Below are 20,163 nucleotides of genomic sequence, written 5' to 3' on the forward strand. Positions count from 1 at the left end.
AACTTTGACTTTTTCCATTTTTTTTGTGCTTTGTCGGAGGGGCGGCTTCTAGTTTTTAGGTTGCAACTCCGGGGGGGTGAGGGTACCTTTTGTTTTGTCGAATGGGGCGGCGTCGAGACATCGGGCCTAGTTGCATGTCCCACACCAGGTACGCAATTGCATGTCTTCTAGTTTGTTCGCAACTAGGGGGGCTTTGTTTTGTCGGAGGGGGCGGCGTCAAGAGACATGGGGCCCTAGTTGCATGTCCCACAGTAGGCACGCAACTGCATGTCTTCTTGCTTGGTCGCAACTGGGAGGGACCTTGTTTTGTCGGAGGGGGCGGCGTCAAGAGACACGGGGACCAGTTGCATGCTCCACACTAGGCACGCAACTGCATGTCTTCTAGTTTTGGTCACAACTAGGAGTGGCCTTGTTTTGTCAGAGGGGGCGGCGTCAAGAGACATGGGGATTAGTTGCATGTCCCCACACCAGGCACGCAACTGCATGTCTTCTAGTTTGTTCACAACTAGGGAGGGGCTCTGTTTTGTCGGAGGGGGCGGCGTCAAGAGACATGGGGACCAGTTGCATGTCCCACACCAGGCATGCAACTGCATGTCTTCTAGCTTTGGTCGCAACTAGGGGGGCTTTGTTTTGTCGGAGGGTGCGGCGTCAAGAGACATGGGGAGCCCAGTTGCATGTCCCACACCAAGCATGCAATTGCATGTTTTCTAGCTTGGTTGCAACTAGGGGGGAGAGGGGACTTTTGTTTTGTCGGAGCGACCGGCGTCGAGAGAGATTGGGGGCAAGTTGCATGTCCCATACTAGGCACGCAACTGCATGTCTTCTAACTTGGTTGCAACTAGGGGGGCATTTGTTTTGTCGAAAGGGAACGGCGTCAAGAGACATGGGGCCTAGTTGCATGTCCCGCACTAGGGCAGCATTGAGAGACATGGGGCCCAGTTTGCATGCCCAACTATACTCATGCAACCGCATGTCTTTCTAGCATGGTCGGAACTTAGTGTCTTCCAACTTAGTTGCAATTAGGGGACTTTGTTTTTACCGGAGGGTGACAATAAGAGAGGGCAACACCTAGTCATGCAATTGCAAATGTTGTCCCCCGGAGTATAACTACATGTTCTTTTACAAACATTTTTTTCTCAAACTACACTTTTTTTGCTTGGTCGGAAGGGGGCAACTCCCCCCGTGAATCCTCTACCCTCACTATGTGTCATACGAGCATCATAACACCGCCGTTTTCCACCACGCTCGCAAACACAAATCAAGCATGCTCTACCCTCACTGTGTAGAAGATTTATGAAAAAATAATATTCATATACATTTGTTTACTTTCTTCTTTTTGCATTTTTGTTTTCCCAAGGATTTGAGAAAAATATATATTTTTTTGTATCTTATTCTAACAACGGAGCTCATTTTCTCAAAAAGAAAAGGAGCATATTAAGGAAGAAGAGTTACTTTTCCAGATCCTCGGACACATTTTTTTAATACATTTTGTGTAGGAAAGGAGTTTTTTCGAAATGGAGGCAAAAGATTTGTCTTATCGATTAATTAACCAGAGATAATTGCCCAACAAATCAACGGAAAACAATGACTACACACGGTGTGCTGCTCTTTTCTATTTTCTTTTTCTTTTTTTCTTTAAGTCTCCAGAATGTGGACCCAGGCTCTACTTCTTTCTAGAGGTCACCCAATGGCACATAGACACAGAGAGAGAACGGGAAAGGAAGGAAGCCGCATCACGGGGGCGGTCACATCCAAGGTTTCCGGGGCGGAAGTCGCCGGCGACGAGATGCTCGTCGACGCCCGCAGCGAGATGCTCGGCGGCGCCCCTCCAGAGTTCGCGCGCCTCGCTGATGAGGTGAGCTACGACCCCTTTTCCGCTCTCTCCGCTCCACCCACACAAATCGCCCCCCGTTTGCATGTACGCGAGGCGAAATCGAGCTGCGGATGTCCATTTTCTGCAGTATAGGATTCATAATTTGTTGAAGAATCACGATTCCGTGAGGGAATTGCAAGTGTAGAAGAGGGATTTTGGTGTGTTTTCGTGCAGCGGCATGGGGGGGGACTAGCGTGGTCGGCCGTGAGGTGAAATGGGCGCCAGTGGTGCTGCCCGACGAGAGGGTGTCAGGGGCAGCGTGGTTGTCTTCTCCATCGTTCTCCAGCGGCACCCCGGCCAGCGCCACGCCCGGTCAACATGATGTGGAACTTAGTAGGACTATGTCTGAATTTTATTATGTGCTCTATGAGAGCGTCAGTCTAATTCTGTTCACTGTCAGAAGGCATTCTGTTTGTTTGTGTTTTTTCTGAACTTAACATGTGGGAGCTGCTCAGATACAACGGCAACTAATCAATTTAGAGAGCGGGAACACGAATCATGGACAGATATGTATGCATGTTTTTGCAGTTTGCTGCTTGTTTTTTAGTTTTGCAATCTTGATATGCGGCGTCAAGTATAGTCCCCTTGCAGAATTTGCGAACTGGAATTTGGAGCGAATGATTCCTGTACTTGAACAATGTTTGTGCACTCTGTTGCCTGAAAATTCAGAGTTTGTGTACTTGAACATGTTTTTATTTGTACTTATGCTTTGAACAAGATATATCTGCGATTCACAAGTAAATGATGGCACCAGAACTGCTAGTCTATAGCAGAATTTAGCAGTTTTGTAGTCCCCTCGCTGAATTCACGAAAATTGGAATATGTTTTTGCGTCTTGTCCCCTGGATGAATTTGCTAACTGGAATATGTTGTGTCTAGTCCCCTTTTGTCTAGTCATTCAGTGATTTGTGATCATGGGAGGGATTTTGTATTTTGTTGAGATTGCGTCTTAGGAGAATGTACGCACCTAAGAACGTTTTACAATTTTAGATCTACACAATTTCTTGCAGACATCCGCCCTGAGTTTACAAGCAAAACATTCAGCCGGATCAAACCATTTTTTTGTGAAAGAAATGCAGCATGCTCCAAGATGGCAGGTGTCTTTTTTGGGTAATTTTTTGTCGCTGTTTCAAACCGAAAAAGATACTATTTGTGATTCTCTTTCTGCTACTTGCAACTCTTTTTGAGAAATCAAGTATATATTAGGCCATATTCCTCTTTGAGGACAATGCTCGGTTTATTTTCATATGCATAAATTCCTCTTAAGCAATTCTAAACCATATCCCGGCTCTGTATCTTATTTTGTTAGCTAAGTGGCACAGTAAAGTTTTTGAGAGGGAATCCAGTGATCATTTTTATTTTTTGTCTTTTTTGTGTGTAAATCCACTTTTGTGATCTATATTTTTTAAATTAATGTGCCTCTTTTTTTATGGAGCAGTGTCTGATGGATGCCCGCAAGAAGATTGAACACGAGATCAAAAGTAAAGCCAAGGCGTCCTTGAAAGAAGGGTTAGGTCAAGAGCTTAAAACTGTACGCACTCGAAATCTCATCATCTTTTTTTATTTGTTTTGATTTAACCCCTTTTTTTGTACATTTTGTTATGAATCTCATCATCATTTTTTTGGGCATGAAGTTTGTGGAGATGGAGTATATGGTGTGAATATAGATTCTGGGATGGAGTTTGTGGATATGACCATTTTTTTGGGCATGTTTTTGGTTGCTTTAGTCGTACTTGGTTGCCACTGATGTATTTTTTCAATTATTTTTGGCCTGCTTGTACCAAGTATTTTTGCCAATGCCTGTTTGAATTTTTTTCTGAGGCATTTGGCATACTGAGATAGTTGATTTTTTGTTTTGAGCCAATGTGTGTGTTCTACACCAAGCTCGGCCAGTGTTGTGTTATACATAGTTCTGTTTCTAGGCAATTCTAGCCATACTCCATTCCCTCACAGAAATCTGAGCTGGGCTAGTACTTGCGACGGAGGGACACGTGGGTGGGCGGCAACAGCAAATGTGGGGTATGCGTGCGTGCGTGCTTCCGCGTGGCGCGACGAGCATTGTGTTTGGGATCGGATGTCCACACCGCGAACGAGGCTGTGACTTTGAGCACCTGCTAGTTGTCCTTCTTTTTCCTCACACACGAAAAAAGAAACCTGCTACTTTTATTAAGTATTTTGTTTTTGCCTAACTGCATCTCACTTAGCAGCACCTTTCTCAAGCCTGCACTACTAACCGAATCAATCATAATCGTTGTGTTTTTCACTTTCCCTTATCTGAATTTAGACTCCAAGATCATAATCCTTGTCTCTGATGCATAACTTTTTTGAATGATTTTGGTGCAGTATTTTTTCTTTTAGCTAACTGCACAGTAAAGTTTTGAGAGGGAATCAAGTGATCATTTATCTTTCTCTTATTTGTGTTTGTGTTAAATCCACCTTTTCTTTTTAGCCAACTGCCTCTTTTTTGTTAAATGCAATCACCCATTTTTGTATGCTTTTTGCAATGTCTACTGCTTGGTTTTTCGTTAAGCATTAGCAAACAAGGGAAGTTACCCTGCAACATATGTGTGTTGTTTTTGTTATTTATCTTTTTTTGGCCTAGAGTATGTTTGCAAAAGATACATGTTACTATGCAACACTAATGTATAATATGCATTTTTTTGTGAACACAGCCACACCCAGGTACAGATATTGAAGATGAAGAAGGGAACCCTGGTAGTGATAGGAATGAAGAAGGGAGACATCAATGTGTGGAAGATACTGATTTAGATGAGAGAGGCTATGATGTCGAGATCACTGACACTGAAGCATCAGACGATTTGCTATATGAAGAAGTTCTGACGGTGGTGTGTAACTCTTTATATACAAATACACACTTTTTCTTTTTCCAAGGTTATTAGTTCATATAGGAAGTTTTTAACTAGGCAACACATGTTGAAAGAGAGGCTATGATTATTTTCTTTTTTTGATGTTTAAAAAAATAGCTAACGAATGATTTGTGTTGCCTCTTTATTTTCTTTGGCAATAAGCTGATGAACGAAGATATGTCTGACGACCAGATCATCCGTTGTTTCCTGGTTGTGGCATTATCAACATTCCTCTGCCCAACATCAAACACTAAACCAAGCACCAAATATATGGGAGCTCTAGTTAATGTGGAGCAACTCAAGCAACTAAATTGGTGCAGGTTTGTTCATGATTGGGAGTTGATGTATATAAAGAAATACCAAAAGGAAAAGCTGAAGCAGAACCGAACAATGATGACTCTAGGAGGATGTATATACCACCTAGCAGTATGTCACTCTTTTTTTTCAAATCCAATGTGTTATTTTTATGTGATTAAGCCATTTTTTGTGTTTGTTTTATCTTTGTTGGTGTAGTCCTATATCATCTAATCTAATGCTTTACCTATTTTTTTGTTTTTTTGCAGGTCCGTTGTCTTGATTTTACTGATTTTGGCTCAATTCAAATCCCATCTTTGATGCCTAGAATATGTGTCTGGAAGGGAGATATGGTCAAGCATTTAAGTGACATGACCATTGGAAGAGATGGAAAGTATGGATGTCTCACAGTAAGTTCTTTTGCCCTCCTTTTCTTTTTGTCATCCAAAAGCATGACATCCTTTGTGCAACATTTTCTAATTTTTAAATTTCTTACACTTCTTTTATTTCTATATGCATTTTTGTAGATAAAAGAAGTATCAGAAACCTGCTACAAGGATGGAACATACGAGTGGGCAAGTACGATTAAGAATTCAAATTTCAGGAAAGCGATAAACAATGTTGCAGGGAATTCTTTGTCTGACAAGGTTTGTGACCCCGTGCTTTTTTTCATTGAAGCAAACCCTTCTTTTTTATGCGGTTTCTATATGTACAGCCTATGTCTTTTTTACAAGTTTTCACTTTTTGTGATGCATCATGTATTTTTTTTGGACTAGGTCAAAGAGGATATCTTCCTCGCTTACGAAAACCATATGAAGAATGAAGACATAAATACTTGCATCAAAGCTAAAGGGCTTCTGCTAGACACGATCCGCATCATAACCAATGCCTCTGGTGAATCAGGTGATACAGTTAAAGTGGGCTCAACAGGAACTGAATTGAATGCAAGCCAACAGTCCAACAACTCAGGAGACACTGTCAAACTACAATCGACTGAACTTCAAGAGGAAAATGACGGAGGTGTGTCACCATTTTTTTTGCTGTAATCCTTCAATAGTAGTTCCTTTTCTAACATGTGCCTACAAGTCAGTCTATAAGTCAACATTTTTACAAAGGTGTCACACCTCCCGTCTGGTGCCCCCTTTTTTATCCTCCCCACGCAGGGCATCTGCTGCAAAGGAAAACGGATGTTCTATCAACTAGCCAACAGTCTGCTGGTTCTTCTGCATCAAAAACAAATGCTGGAAAAGGGAGCATAAATGAAGCTAATGGGTTTTGTAGCAGCCCTCCTAAAGTCCATGAAATAGGCAAGTTGAAGGTGCGCACTGCAAACACATAGCTTTTCTGATCTCACACCATTTTTTCTTTTTATTTTTGCGTCTAACCATGTCCCCTTAAACAGTCTGACTCCGGAGCACAATGTCAAAGAGAGCATTCCTCAAAGGACCCCATGCCAGAAATGTGTGTTCCAGCCGCATCAACTTTCGCTCCAGGAAACCATGTAGATGGAGGTACAACTTTTTGGTTTTTTGTAACTTTTTAATGTTCTTTTCTTTTTCTCGTTCTCTTGAACTTACATTCCTAACTCCATTTTTTTCATTTTTGAACCACAACAATTTTGATGCAATACAAAAGGAGGAGGATAGATGCCCAATCAAGCAGCGGACCACATGATCCCTGTTCAATCAAGCACAAGAAGCCTTTGGAATCTCTTTTGAAGGTACAGAATGTGCTTTTTTTTTCTTTTTCGTAATGCAAGTTGATTTTCAAAAAGATTTGTCTAACATAGTTTTTTGCTTTTTGTGTTTGCATTCTTTTCCTGCAACAGGCTGACAAAAAAAATCCCCTCAAAACAGGGTGAAGAAAAGGATGAAGTCCACACTCTAGATAATCAACAAGAGAAAAGCAGCAGCCTCAACTACATACTTATTGGAGAAGCAAAAGAGAACCACGTTCAAAATGTAGCAGAGAGTGCCAAGGAAGACATCCCAACAGAGCTCATTCAGTCCAAAATAATTTTCACGGAATCAAAGCAAACAACATTTTCTAGTTTTCAAAACACATCAATTCAGGAATTGGTACACAAATTTTATTTTTCTTCATGTCAGCAGTGGCATTCATAGACATGCTTACACTCTCTAGTTGTCAATTTTTTTGCCTTCTTCTATGTGTTTTAACTGTGTCTTTTTTCTTTGTTTTTTGTTTGTTTACTTGAAAACAGGACCTGCAGAGGAAAAATTTTAGGGGGCGCCTGGATAACCTGAGCATAGACATTAATGTAAAAGCGCAACCAGAGAGTGGTAAGCATGTCTTCTATTTTTTATGCTCTCTATTTTATAAAAACTGAAGCATAGACATTAATGTACCAACACAATAAGAGGTCTCATTTTCTTGTGTGTGTGTGTTACCGAAATGCTTTATTTGTTTTCAGGGACACATACAGATGAGGTTTTTGCAAGAGGATATAAAATCATTAGCGACTTTCTAGACAAGGCAAGAGAAAAATATTTCTTCGCCGATGATAGCACCCCCTCATTCAGGATCTCTGAAGATGTGGATGAATGTGGAAATATAATCGAAGAACATGAATTGTGGAGGCCTGTATGGATGAAGGATGAGTGTTACAAAAAAAAGATAGAGGCTAGTTTTTCAATATCTTTTTTTCATCCACAAGTGGTTTCTCCTGTCAACATAAATGCCATATTTTCAATGCACATAACATTTTTTCTTTTTCTCATAAACAGGCAACGAAGTCGAAGATCACCAAAAACTTCAAGGAAGTATAGCCAGAAGAAGTTGACATTTGTGTGCAAGGGAATACAAACTTGAAGGTATTCTCCCCCCCATCTGTTCAAATTTTTCCTATAAACCCAGGCTATATTTTTTTACTTTTTTTGTTCTCTCTCTGTGTTTTTGTTACTTGGTTTTTGCAACGTGCAACACAGAAGCAGGGAAGCAGTAGTTCAAACTACGAGCTAAGCATTCAGTGCGCCCAAAGGGAAGTACAAAGAAGTTTGATGTGTGAGACGCCATAGCCCCCAAAACCAGTTGAGGAGATTTTTGATTTGGTCAGTTTCGCAAAAAACTTTATTGTCTTGTAGTAGTTTATCACAAATAGGCTTTTTTCTCCAAGCATTTCCAGGGTTGACTTTTCCTTCCTTTTTTCTTTTTTATTCACCCTATGTGGCACAGACAACACCTGAAGTTCAAATGTCAACTGGGTGGAATCACAGGCAAACTTGCTACTCACCATGCAAAAATAATAACGAGTACACAGCCGAGACTCCCCCACTCAAAATGAAGAAGGTAGTCCTGAAATAGCAGATTTCTTATCAAATACAAGCATGTATTCTTTTTTCGTACTAAAACAATCCTTTTCATATGCACTTTTGTGTGTGTTTGGTTCTATTTTTATGTTTCCCCCAGGACTACTCCATGGTTCCAATAATAGGAAAAAGGTTATTTGCAGAGGAGGAAAGCTGTCAACAAGAATCCAGTGGCAGTAAAAGGAATCCAGTACAACTAATGGAAGAAAAAACTGTAAGAAGCCGTTTTTTATTTTTTAAGTGCTCTCTGTTTGTTAATCGTTCTTTTCTTTTTCTGAAATTCTTTTTAATTATGCATCTAACATTTTTATTTTTTCTTGCCCTTTTTGTGTCATATGTATAGTCAGGACAACTCAAAATTCATGGAGAAAACATGTTTAGGCAAGAGCGCAGCACATTGGTCAACATAACTGATGATTTTTACAACACAAATCTCTCGTTAGTAAGGCCAAGCAGTTTCCGTGGAAAAGAAAATGCACCACCAAAGAGGATTGTCCAACCAAGCAGGTACCGTAGCTCACCGTACGACTGCAGCGAAAGGGGCCCAATAATGCCACATGAGAGAAAGATGTATGAGAACATAACATCTCTGGCCAATGTTGAAGGATCGTGAGTTTTTTCTCAGATGCACTATTTCTTTTTTGCAAAATGTTTTTCTTGCCTTATACTCACTGTAAAGACTTTTTGTGCGTAAGCTAACCTGCAAGCTGACATGTTTTCCTTTTGTTCTATATGTAAAGTGAACCTGCAGTTTTGATTGACAAAACCATTGCCACATTTGGACAGTTGGGTAACTCGATGAAAATAGGTGGCCGGGTCCAGGCCTATGTCATAAATGTGTACTGTAGGCACCTATTTAATGAAAATCATCCTAGGAACTCACTCAAGCACTATTTCTTCCACACTGCATTTGCAAGCAAATGAAACCCAACCTTTTTTCTCTCTGTTTGTTTTTTATGATTTCCCTTGTTTTTATTTTTTCTGTCATCGTACTTACCTACCTTTCAAAATTTTCATCATTCAACAACTTAAAAGGAATATTTCCTGGGCAAATGGAAAAATGATGAGGCAAGAATTTGGTGGAGGAAGAAACTGATTACGAGTTTCATTGGAGCTGGAAAAGCACATAATCTTTCGATGTCAGACAAGGTTTTTTGTCAAACTTCCTCTTTTCATTTTTCGACAACACAAGTTCAGCTATAATTTGGTTTAGTGTTTTTTCCTTATTTCAATATACACCAACTTGTTGTCTATATTTTCCCTTTTTCTGCATCAACTCCAAAATGGATGTACACAAGTTGTACTTTCCAACACTACACGAAGAACATTACTTTCTGTTCGTCGTTGACATCAAGGGTCACATGTTTTATTTTCTAGATTCTTTCTACGATGAGAAGAGCTCATATCATATGAACATAAAAAAGAAGATTGTAAGTACAAGGGTTTTAAATACTGTTTTTTTGTTTTTGTGATAATTATATTTTGTCTGCAAGTTTTTCCTGCAAACATCAATAAATGTTTATTTTTTATATTTGAGGCAGATCGCAAGCTTTATATGCACTTGGTACGAAGCTCGGCTCCAGCCAATGGATTTCAATGCATTCCCTGCTGTTTACCCTAAAGTCCCTCAACAAGATAACGAGTATGAAACCAAACATCTATGCTTTTATTTTCCCTGACTTCCTTTTGCTTTGTTGTATCTTTTTAATACATTTTTTGTGATTTTTGTTCACAAACACCTGTACCTTTTTTGTGTGTATGTCCTTTTTTAGTATTGATTGTGGCATTTTCACTATGAAACTAATGGGATGGTGCCCAAGGAATCCAACCCCTATAGTTTTTTCACCAAAAGATGTCCCAGATGCAAGGATCTGATATGCTGTTGATCTCCTGTTCAGCCACTACAACACTTTGGATGACGAGAAGAAGCGTGTGAAGGAGTTCCGCCTATAGGTTAACCCCATATGCATTTTTCTAGTTTTTTCAGATTCCTTTGCTTTATGTTTGTGACAGGATTTTATTAAGTTTCCCCTTTGTGTTCTTATCCTTCTGTGCAGACATGAAAAAGTGCTGACAGCTCCTAAAAGACACCACTCATAGATGATAAGAGGAGCTGTATCAAGAGTCATATGTGAACACACAATGCTACAGGCATATATATGTGAACACACAATGCAAATATGATTCCTTGAAAGAGAAGGGGCGGGGGGTAATATATGTATGCTACAGGCATATATATGTGAAAACACAATGCATATATATTAGTTTTTAGTATCTGCAAGCATGTTTTGAACATGTATTCGTGCTCAGTTTTTTTTCCAGTATGCTCTTTTTTTCAAGCAAAAAAATCTGAATTGTGTTTTTTACCCTTTTTTAAAGTATTCAAAGACCAAAGAAAGTTTGATTGTTTTGATATAAACACTCACATTTTTTTGTGTCTGTTTGTGTTTTTTTGACAGAAAATACCCAAGAAAGTTGCTGCTGCCACGCTGTTTGAAGAACAAGGGGTTGTTGGTATTTCTCTGGATGGTCGGAGATTCAAAAAAATCTCATACGAAACTACTGATGATGGCCGCATTGTGTTTGGCAGCAAGAAGTGGAAAAACTTCGCAGCTAGCAGAGGACTCAAAGTCAACACAGCTGTTCTTATTGGCTTCAAGAGCAGCGAGAGGGATGATGTCCATGTCCTGGTTATCTTGAAGAAGCTTGGCTAGGCACCAGGCACAACAACTGATGACAAGCAGAGCTGCGTCTATAATACTCATCTGTTGGGTATTCTATATATTTCTGTGTCGAAGTCTGTATGACGAACCTTTTTTCATTTTTATGCCATGTTGAACCTGTCAGTGTAGTTTTGCGTTTCTTATGTGTCCACCAAACAATGCGGATTGAGTAATATATGATGGGAACCCCTTTTTCTACATTATATTCAAGTGTTCACCTAAGTTTTTTTATTGATTTTTCAGTAAACATTCATATACTTTTTAATTTATGTGCACATGCTATTTTTTAAATGTCAAAATGTGTGCTACTGTATTCGTTTCAAAGACAGCAGACTTCCTCTATACATGTCAATTTTTTTCCACGCTATCCAACCAGCTTATGTGTTTTTAATTGTCATGTTGAGGAACACGCTCCTTACATGCAAACGAATGGAGAATGTGGACGATGAAACATTTATAGATTTTTTTAAGCCTGTCGCGATCTATTTTGGCTATTGCATGTCTTTTGCTAAAATGATTACTGGGGGGGGGGGAGACCTTTGTTTTGTTGGAGGGGGCGGCGTCAAAAGACATTGTCGGCGTTCTGGGAACGGGGGTCCCCAGACTTGCCTGCCTGCGGCCTGTGGCGTGGCTCAAAGGGGGGCCCAGCACGGCCCATCTTCACCAACACAAACCCAAGACCCTCGCGAGGGGCCAAGCCTCGCGGGGCGGACGACGCGGAGCTTCCTCAGGTGCGGCCTTGTCAGGCTGGCTCACAAGGAGGCGGAGAGATCAAGGCGGGATACGTCACGAGGTGCTCGAGACGCAAGCCATGACGATCGGGGGCGCCAGGGGGGTGCCAGCCCGCGCAGTGTCCTCCCTTCCTCTTTGGTGCAAAGGGGGCAAGCGCAGCCGCGGAGTACCGAGGCATCAGGCAAAGGTTGCCATTTCGGTGCAACGAGACCAAGACCAGGAGAACTATGAGACGGAGGTCACCGTGGAGCCCAAGACGGCGTCATCACCAGAGCTTTGCGCAGGCGAAGACTACTTTTGTCAGGATAGTTGATACTAGCTATCCCCCTTCAAATTAGCCTGCCATTGTTGGCTCCCTTCCCGCTCGATATTTGGGAAGAGGACCAGGGCCTCTATAAATAGGACCAGCCACCCACAGAGCAAGAGAGGCAGGCAGGGAAGAGAGAGAGAGATAAAGGTGATTGAGCTCCTCCCAGCAGTTCATCACCCCAGTCAAGAACAGACCCTCACGAGGTTGTTCTTCCTTGTATTGTTCATCATCATCAGCCCAAGAGGCAATCCACCACACCACACACTGGAGTAGGGTATTACACCACAACGGTGGCCCGAACCAGTATAAACCCTGTGTCTCTTGTGTTGTTCTTTCCTTAGTTCAGATCCTAGCAAGGCGGAGGGGTGCAGGTAGGTAGGAGGCGAAATCTCTGCGCGCACCCCAGTGTTCGAACCTCAAGGGTCTGCCGGAACCCGAAATCCGACATTTGGCACGCCAGGTAGGGGTGCGCCGGGATTCGTCTTCCACCACCCCGTTCTCCTCCGACCATCACGCCCATGTCTGACGCTCGTCGGGCCCACGCCGAGCGCCGGGCCGTGCTCGCTTCCCGCGTCGCCCAGACGGCCCCTGTCGGCAGGCGTCCTCGCCGTTCCCCGTCACCTGCCGTCAACGCCGCCTCCGGCCCGGCGGGGGACGAGCATCAAGCATCGTCCCAGCATCCGTCCGTGTGGGAAGACGGCCGCACCGCAACTCCCTCGCTCACCCTAGCTGGTTCTTCGTCCCGCGCGCTCCGCGCGCCCATGGAGGCTCGGGCTGCACTCATCGCGGCGAACGAGCTCCTGCGTTACCGTCCCGTCGATGACGTCTACGAAGAATGGCTCGACCGCGTCGCCGAGCTTGTCCACGCCGCAGGGGGCTCTCCTGCGCCGCCCGTTCCGCTGCACCGCACCCCGCCCTGCGCGGGCAGTGAAGCCCCGGCGACGCCCCGGCCGCCTCCTCCTCAGGAAGGCGCCATGGCTCCAAGGCGCATGGCCCCTGGGCGGAACCCGCTCCGTCAGGCGCCAGCGCAGCAAGAGCAGAGCTGTCAAGAAGTCCCTCGCCCGCAGGAAGCTGCCCGGGCGCTCCCTGCTCCAGCACGTCGCGACCATGCTCCTGCTCCCGCGCGTCAGGACCCTGTGCTGCTCCCAGCTGCAGCGCGTGGGGACATGCAAGACCAAGTTCCCCGTCATCCAAGGCCTCCCCTGGCCATAGTAGGCTGCCGCACCTTCACCGCCGAGCTACGCAACGTCGCGTGGCCCGACAAGTTCAAGCCAGACCTGCCTCCTTGCTACGACGGCACGGCTGACCCTGCGGAGTTCCTCCAGCTCTACGAGCTGGGCATCGAAGCTGCCAACGGAGACGAGGAGGTCATGGCGAACTGGTTCCCCATGGCGCTCAAGGACGGGGCCTGGACCTGGCTCCTGAACCTGGCTCCAGGCACAATCTCCTCCTGGGACGAGATGCGCACCCGCTTCATCGCCAACTTTCAAGGCACTCGCGACCGGCCACCCGCCGTGAGCGACATGCACCGCATCAAGCAACAGCCCTGGGAGACCCTGCAGAAGTACATCCAGCGCTTCAACAGCGCGCGCCTCAAGATTCCCAAGGTGACTGAGGAGGCCATCATCTCAGCCTTCTCCGACGGCGTGCGCGACGTCAAGATGAAGGAGGAGCTGGCGATGCATGAAGACCTGTGCACTTCCCTGGAGCTGTTCAACTTGGCAACCAAGTGCGCCAGGGCCGAGGAAGGGCGTCTCTCCCTCCTCGAGCTGCCTGCCGCAGACCCAGAAGAGAAGAAGCCCAAGGCCAAGGATGTGAAGTGCAAGGGGGCTGCCGTGCTCGCGGCAGAACCAGACACCAAGCGGGGCAGAGATCAGCCCGAACCTTCCAAGGGCAGCCGGTACTGTGTGTACCACGACCTCCACACCCACAACACCAACGAATGTCAAGAGCTCTGAGCCGTGCGAGAAGGAAGGATCGGCCGTCGCCCTGACCGCAGTGATCGGGGCTACGGTCGAGGAGGAAGGAACGCATGACGCTGGGAAGACCGTGGCCCGCGCCAAGGGTGGCGCGATCAACCTCGCGAGGATCGCTGGCAAGACCCGTCTCGCGAGGGAGGCTGGAGAGATCAGCCTCGCGAGGGAGACTGGAGGGATCAGCCTCGCGAGGATCGCCCGCAAGGCAACGCAGGCCTCCCACCGCTGCCGCCGCAGCCAAGGAGAAACGAGGACCGCCACCAGGACGAGGGGGCTGGGGGCTTCCAGGAGCCGCGCGCGATCCCCTGCATCCTGGGCGGGGCACAAGCCCCAGCCTCTCAGCGTATCTTCAAGCAGTTCGCCCGCGAAGTGAACGCAGTCCTCCCCAGGCTCGAAGCCAAGCGCCCTCTCAGGTGGTCGGCGTGCGCCATCATGTTCAGCTCAGCAGATCAGCTCAAGTGTGCGACTACAGCCGGAGTTCTCCCGATGCTTTGTTCCCCAATCGTCAGCAACGTGGTGGTCACCAAGACCCTCATCGATGGCGGGGCAGGGCTCAACGTCCTGTCCGTGGAAACATTCAACAACCTCCAAGTGCCCTACAACCAGCTTCAGCCAACCAAGCCTTTCTCCGGTATCACCGACGGCTCCACGGTCCCGATTGGGCAGGTCCGCCTCCCTGTCACCTTCGGGGCACGCGACAACTACCGCACCGAGCTTATCGACTTCGACATCGCTCACATTTGCCTGCCGTACAACGCCATCCTTGGGTACCCAGCGCTGGCCAAGTTCATGGCCGTAACTCACCACAGCTACAACGTCCTCAAGATGCCAGGAAGCGGCGGAGTCATCACGGTGCCCTGTGAAGAAAAGGACGCGATGTGTTCCCTGGAACGAGCCTTTCAGGCCGTGTCACTGGAAGACCCGGATCGTGGAAGCAGGAGGCCTCCCGGGACCGCCCTTAAGAAGAAGAAGACACCGTTCGACCCGACCACTCAGGAGGCAGGCCCCTCTGGGCCCGCGCTTGCCCAGGGGGAACCTTCTTCCATCGCATAGGAAAGCGCGCCCGGCGCCCTCGTCAGGCAGGGCTCGGGGGCTCTCCCCTGGAGGGCCACCGACCTAGCCAGGGTCACGAGGGAGGCGCTTGGGCACCACATGGAGGCGTGTTTCGAAGCACGTTTCCCTCAAGAAGGAGCAAGGCAAGGAGATCCAGACCCTCAGGAGTTCGCCAGCAAGGCCATTCAGGAGCTACAGGAGTCAAGAGTCATGAAAGGCAGCCGCCGCCTACCAGCAGTGGCTCCCCATCTAGGCGAGAATGGTGGGCTGCACGTCTGCATCGACATACCAGGGCTCAACCGAGTCGCCTCTCTGGAGCGCCTCTGGCCCTCGTGAGTGGGGCGCTGCAGAGGCCCACCCCACAGCTACGTTCGCATGCCTTACGGCTTGCCGAACGCGGCTGCCACGTACCAGCGCCTCATGAGGGGCATCATGGAGGCACAAGAGGCCAGGCATTCCGCAGCCCTGGCAGGGATGGAGATGGCCCGTGAGGAGCCGCCAGCGCCTCCGGAGCTGCCCGAGGCCCCTGGGCCTGGGGGCTCGTGAGGATCGTCTCCCGCAGCCCACCGAGTCTGGTACACCAACACCCCTTCGTCCTTAGCGTCATCAGGTGACATCTTTCAAGTTTTCACTTCCAGCTGGGAGCACCCCCCAGGGCTGCATTATTCCCAGGCCGCGTGGGTCCGTCCCTACGGCGTGTATCCCTTTTTACTCCATGTTGTTAGCTTACCTTGTTGGGGGCGCCCCTCGGGCCGCATGAACCCCAAGCCGCTCGGGCCAGGCCCAGCAGCATGTATCCCGTTTGTGTTTATTTCCGATTATGCGTTAGACCCACCATGCTTGATTATTTGATGCCGGTCCACGGCACTTCTTCTTCTCCATGCCGACCACTTGCACGTTAAGGGGGGGGGGTACCTGAGCATTGCGACTCAGGGCTCTTACTGGCTCTCCAGCCCTCACCCTCTGGCCTTATCCATGGCATCGCGACCTGGCATACCAGCGACGGCTGAGACCAGCTCGAGGGCCGAGCCCGGGGACGTAGAGTGCCAACATCTAACCAAATTTGTAGGGACACATCACAAGATAAGGCCCAGTGCCAGGCGCAACCCGCCTAGAGGTAGGGCCCCGTGAGTCCCGCGCTGGTTCACGGGTGCCCAGATACACCTCGCCAGGCCCTACCGTGCCAGCCACGTGTCAGGGCGGGGCTGTACACGCCCCGTGGGCTCCTCCCGGAGGGGGCCCCCTCCCACGTACCAGTGGAAGCACCATGCTCCGCGCTGGCTGACGACACTGCCGAGGAGCGGCTATGCCCGTACACATACGGTAGCGCTATGCTCTGCGCTGGTGATAAACAACTGAGGGTGGCCCCCGGGCCGCACCAACCTCAGGGAGCCCAGAGCTCAGTGTCTAGCCTCGTCGTAACGCCTCCCCTCGGGAGTGCCGCGCGAGGGGGCTGGGCACGGGGGCTGCGCCTGGGTCACACCCAGACGCACGCCGCTCAGCCAGGTCCCCCCGGGCCTGGTTCGTCACGCGTCTCTCCCCAAGCGGAGCCAAGGTACGAAGGCCATTCATGCGTCAAGGGGGACTCCTGAGCATCGCGACTCAGGAGCCTAACTGGTCACGTAGCCCCTCACTCCGTGGCCCCGTCTTGGTTTCCGGTCGGGACCAACGCTGGGTGAGGTACGCGCGCGGCCGGGCTCTGCAGACGTTGAACGATAGATCCACCCGCATCACACCTCCCTACTTGCTGTTCGTGCGCCAAGGGGGACTCCTGAGCATCGCGACTCAGGAGCCTAACTTGTCACGTGGCCCCTCACTCCTTGGCCCCGTCCTGGTTTCCGGTCGGGACCAATGCTGGGTGAGGCATGCGCGGGGCCGGACTCTGCCGGCGTAGAACATAAGCAAGTAGGAAGGAAAGGCACAAATTTCAAGGAATTCAAAAGCAAATATTACAGTCCACACTGTTATATCAATGCCAAACGCAAGTTTAAACGCCTCCTCGAGGCATGATACATGTGCAGGAATTAAAGGCAGGATAGGAGCCGCGACGGAGTCACTTGTTGGCGATGGAGCAGCGCGGATTGGGTACGCCTCACGGAGCGGTGGGGTCGGCAGCGCCTTGCTTCGGCTTGGTGCTGATGGCCCGGAACTTCCCCAGCAGGGCCTCTGCGCGACCCTTCACGGCCTCGGCAGCGGCACGGCACGCTCGCCGCTCACTGGCTCCAGCAGGCTGTCGAGGTCGACACCGGGATCGCGAAGGTAGATGCGGGTGAGGACCCGCGTCATTACTGCAGAAGACAGGACACGCGCCTCGGCCTCGGCCGCGGGGCCCAGGCCAAGGGTGACATCTTCAAGAGCGTGAACTAGGAAGGGAAGCAGCTTGGCGGGGCCGTCCTCGGTGCCAGCCAGTGGGCTCTCCAGGCCGCTGTCGTAAAGCATCCTCAGTGAGGAGCGAGCCCTCGCCTCCATCTCCGTGAAGGCCACACGGTCCTCGGCAAGAACCAGGGCCTCGTGGTCCAGCTTGGCCTTCCTCGCCCCCAGCTCCTGCTCCAGCGCGCCTAGGCGGTCGTGGCGTTTCCTGAGCTTGACCTCCCTCTCCTTGAGAGCCGCCTCGCGAGCCTTCATGCCTTCTTCCTGCTCTTGGCAAAGGCGGACCTCGTTCACGAGCTGGTCCCGTAGACCTTGCAGTTCGCCCTCCAGCGCCTTGCAACAACCACGGACGTCGACCACCTCCCCCAGGGCTGCATCACGAGCAGCCTTCGCCTCAAGGACGGCCTGCTTCTCCTCGTCGCATGCCGTCGAGGCCTGGACCAGCGCCGCCCGAATCGAAGCGTTGGAGTGAACCCATCCTGAAGCCAGCTCCAAGCGCCCGGCCACCAAGTGGGGGTCGGCGCCAAGAAGATCCTGACGCAGTCGGTCCAGCTCAGCAACAGCACGATCCAGAACGGCAGAAGGAGTCGGAGAGACAGCAGCTGGTGGAGTAGGAGGAGAAGACGGCAGCGCGGCCACAACATCCTGAGGCGGAGTTTGCTGTGCCCCGACAGCCGAAATGGCGGCGGCAGGCAAGAGCACCTCGGGAGCCACTTGGGCCGTGGGGGCTGAGCTCGCCCCAGCCGGCTCAGCCAGGCCTCGCGAGGATGACCGGGCAGGAGAAGCCTGTGCGTCGCGGTCACCCTCCTTCGCGGGCAGAAGCGCTACCACAGATGGAACCTCGGGAGCCCCCTTCGGCTTCTTTGTGGCGGGCGCCAGCCTATCCACGAGACGCAGACGTCAAGCTTCAGAAGAAGAGCAAGAGATAAAGACAAGAATCGAATGCTTACGGGTCATCGCCAGTGAGCTCAAGCGGCCTCCGGCCAAATTTGAAGCCTGAAAGCCGGCTGGAAGGGTCAACCTCGGGAAGCTTGGAGGCGGAAGGCGCATCTGCGGTCTGCCCCGGGGCCGGGGCAGACCCGCGGGAGATCAGCCCGGTCCTGTCCTTCTTAGGGATCGGGGGTGAGCTCCCGCCGTCCTGCTCGTCGTCGTCTTCATCGTCATCCTCGTCGCCATCGCTCGGAGAGAGGCGGAGAACGCGGGACCGACGCCGGGGGAGGGGAGCCCTCGACTCTCCGTCAGTCGCCTCGGAGTCAGGCCCTTTTCCCCGCTCCCCTCCTTCCTCCTCTTCGCTGGAGTCGTCGGAGGGCACGTCCACCGGTTCCTCGGGACTTTCCACGGGCACGGGCCCATCCCCATTGAAGACGGGCACGGACTCCACTACCTGCTCCCAGTCGTCGCGGAGGAACAAGGGCGTAGGAGCGCCCGCCAACCTCACCACATCGCCCCCGACCAGAGATTGGAGGACAGCAGCCAGATCTCCGTCGGCTAAGGCCGCGGGGCTCGGACGGGGCCTCCACATCGAAAGTGAGTACTGCCGAAGCGGGGCCAGATGGTGCTCCAGGAATTCCCTTAGCAGCGACGTGCCGGTCAGCTTCGCCGCCGCCATGTTGGCCGGCCTCAGATCCGCGTCCATCTTCTCCAACATCAGCTTTGCGCGGGTGTCCGTGAGCTCCGCTCGACCCCAGTCGCTGGAGCTCGTGGGCTGCTCCGTGGGCAAGATCAGCCGAGGGTGGATGCGCCCAGCATCCACCAAGACCCACTTGCTCCTGAAGCCCTCAATCCTTTTCCCGGGGTTCGAAATGGCAATGGCACCACCGTACGCGACGAAGCTCGCGCACGCGGCAGTACCACGAGAGGTCCGGAGGTAGAAGTAGTGGCGCAGCAAGGCCACTAAAGGCTGCACCCCTACGTGAGCCTCGCAGTAATAGGCGAAGATCGCCAGGAGAAGGACGGCGTTGGGGTGGAGATGCAGGGCTTGTAGCTTATAGTGATGGAGGACAGAGAAGAAGAACTCGGAGAAGGGAGGCACCAAGCCAGCAGCAATGGCACTTACGAAGAGCGGATAGAAGGTGCTCCCTTGACCCTCAGGGGTGGCGGAGCCGGCTTTGAACACCTTCGCCCTGTTGACGCCCCGCGCCGTCGCCATCCGGCCCAACCGGGCGAGGCTTGCCTCCGACACATTCGGCGGATCCAGGGCAGACGAGTACCAAGCTACGGCCGGGGGCTGACGAGGCGCCATGGCTTCCTAGGTCACACGGTTGGAGTGGATCTGGAAATTTTGGAGGAAGGAAGGAGAGGCCCAAGAAAGGGTATCTGAGCAGCAACCGGGGAAAGCAAGAAGCAAAGCCTAGGTGGATGCCGCTCCTTTATCAACTCGCGCAGTTGCTAGGGCGCCCACGTCCAGTCAACCGCCACGCGGCGCCCAAGGCCACAGTCTGTTAGGGCCCGTGGCGCTTCGCTCTTGCCCTTCCGCCTCCCTGCACGGCCAAGTCCGGGCACGCCTTGGGCCCGGGGGCTACTGTCGGCGTTCTGGGAACGGGGGTCCCCAGACTTTCCTGCCTGCGGCCTGCGGCGTGGCTCAAAGGGGGCCCCAGCGCGACCCATCTTCACCAACACAAACCCAAGACCCTCGCGAGG

The 20,163-nt window shown here is 50.0% G+C and overlaps 1 protein-coding gene across 1 annotated transcript; it reads left to right on the top strand.

Annotated features, from left to right (window-relative positions):
- Positions 1–1,786: 1,786 nt before the first annotated feature.
- Positions 1,787–11,073, top strand: LOC147964744 (uncharacterized). Its single transcript, XM_087530140.1, has 13 exons — positions 1,787–1,855; positions 3,311–3,403; positions 4,545–4,718; positions 4,902–5,165; positions 5,303–5,443; positions 5,561–5,680; positions 5,810–6,053; positions 6,197–6,351; positions 6,436–6,557; positions 6,862–7,111; positions 7,255–7,333; positions 7,465–7,634; positions 10,819–11,073. Exons 1-13 carry the CDS (start codon positions 1,787–1,789, stop codon positions 11,071–11,073), a joined length of 2,136 nt encoding a protein of 711 aa, XP_087386266.1.
- Positions 11,074–20,163: the final 9,090 nt, after the last annotated feature.

The sequence above is a fragment of the Triticum urartu genome, chromosome 6A (genome assembly GCF_056163025.1).
Source record: "Triticum urartu cultivar PI428250 chromosome 6A, HENAU_Tu73, whole genome shotgun sequence".
NCBI classification, from domain to species: domain Eukaryota; kingdom Viridiplantae; phylum Streptophyta; class Magnoliopsida; order Poales; family Poaceae; genus Triticum; species Triticum urartu.

Coding starts and splice junctions, on each gene's coding strand:
- LOC147964744 (XM_087530140.1), top strand. CDS start 1,787: ATGCTCGTCGACGCCCGCAGCGAGATGCTCGGCGGCGCCCCTCCAGAG. Junction 6,558..6,861: donor GATGGAGGTACAACTTTTTG/GTTTTTTGTAAC, acceptor TTCCTGCAACAG/GCTGACAAAAAAAATCCCCT. Junction 7,334..7,464: donor AAAAGCGCAACCAGAGAGTG/GTAAGCATGTCT, acceptor ATTTGTTTTCAG/GGACACATACAGATGAGGTT.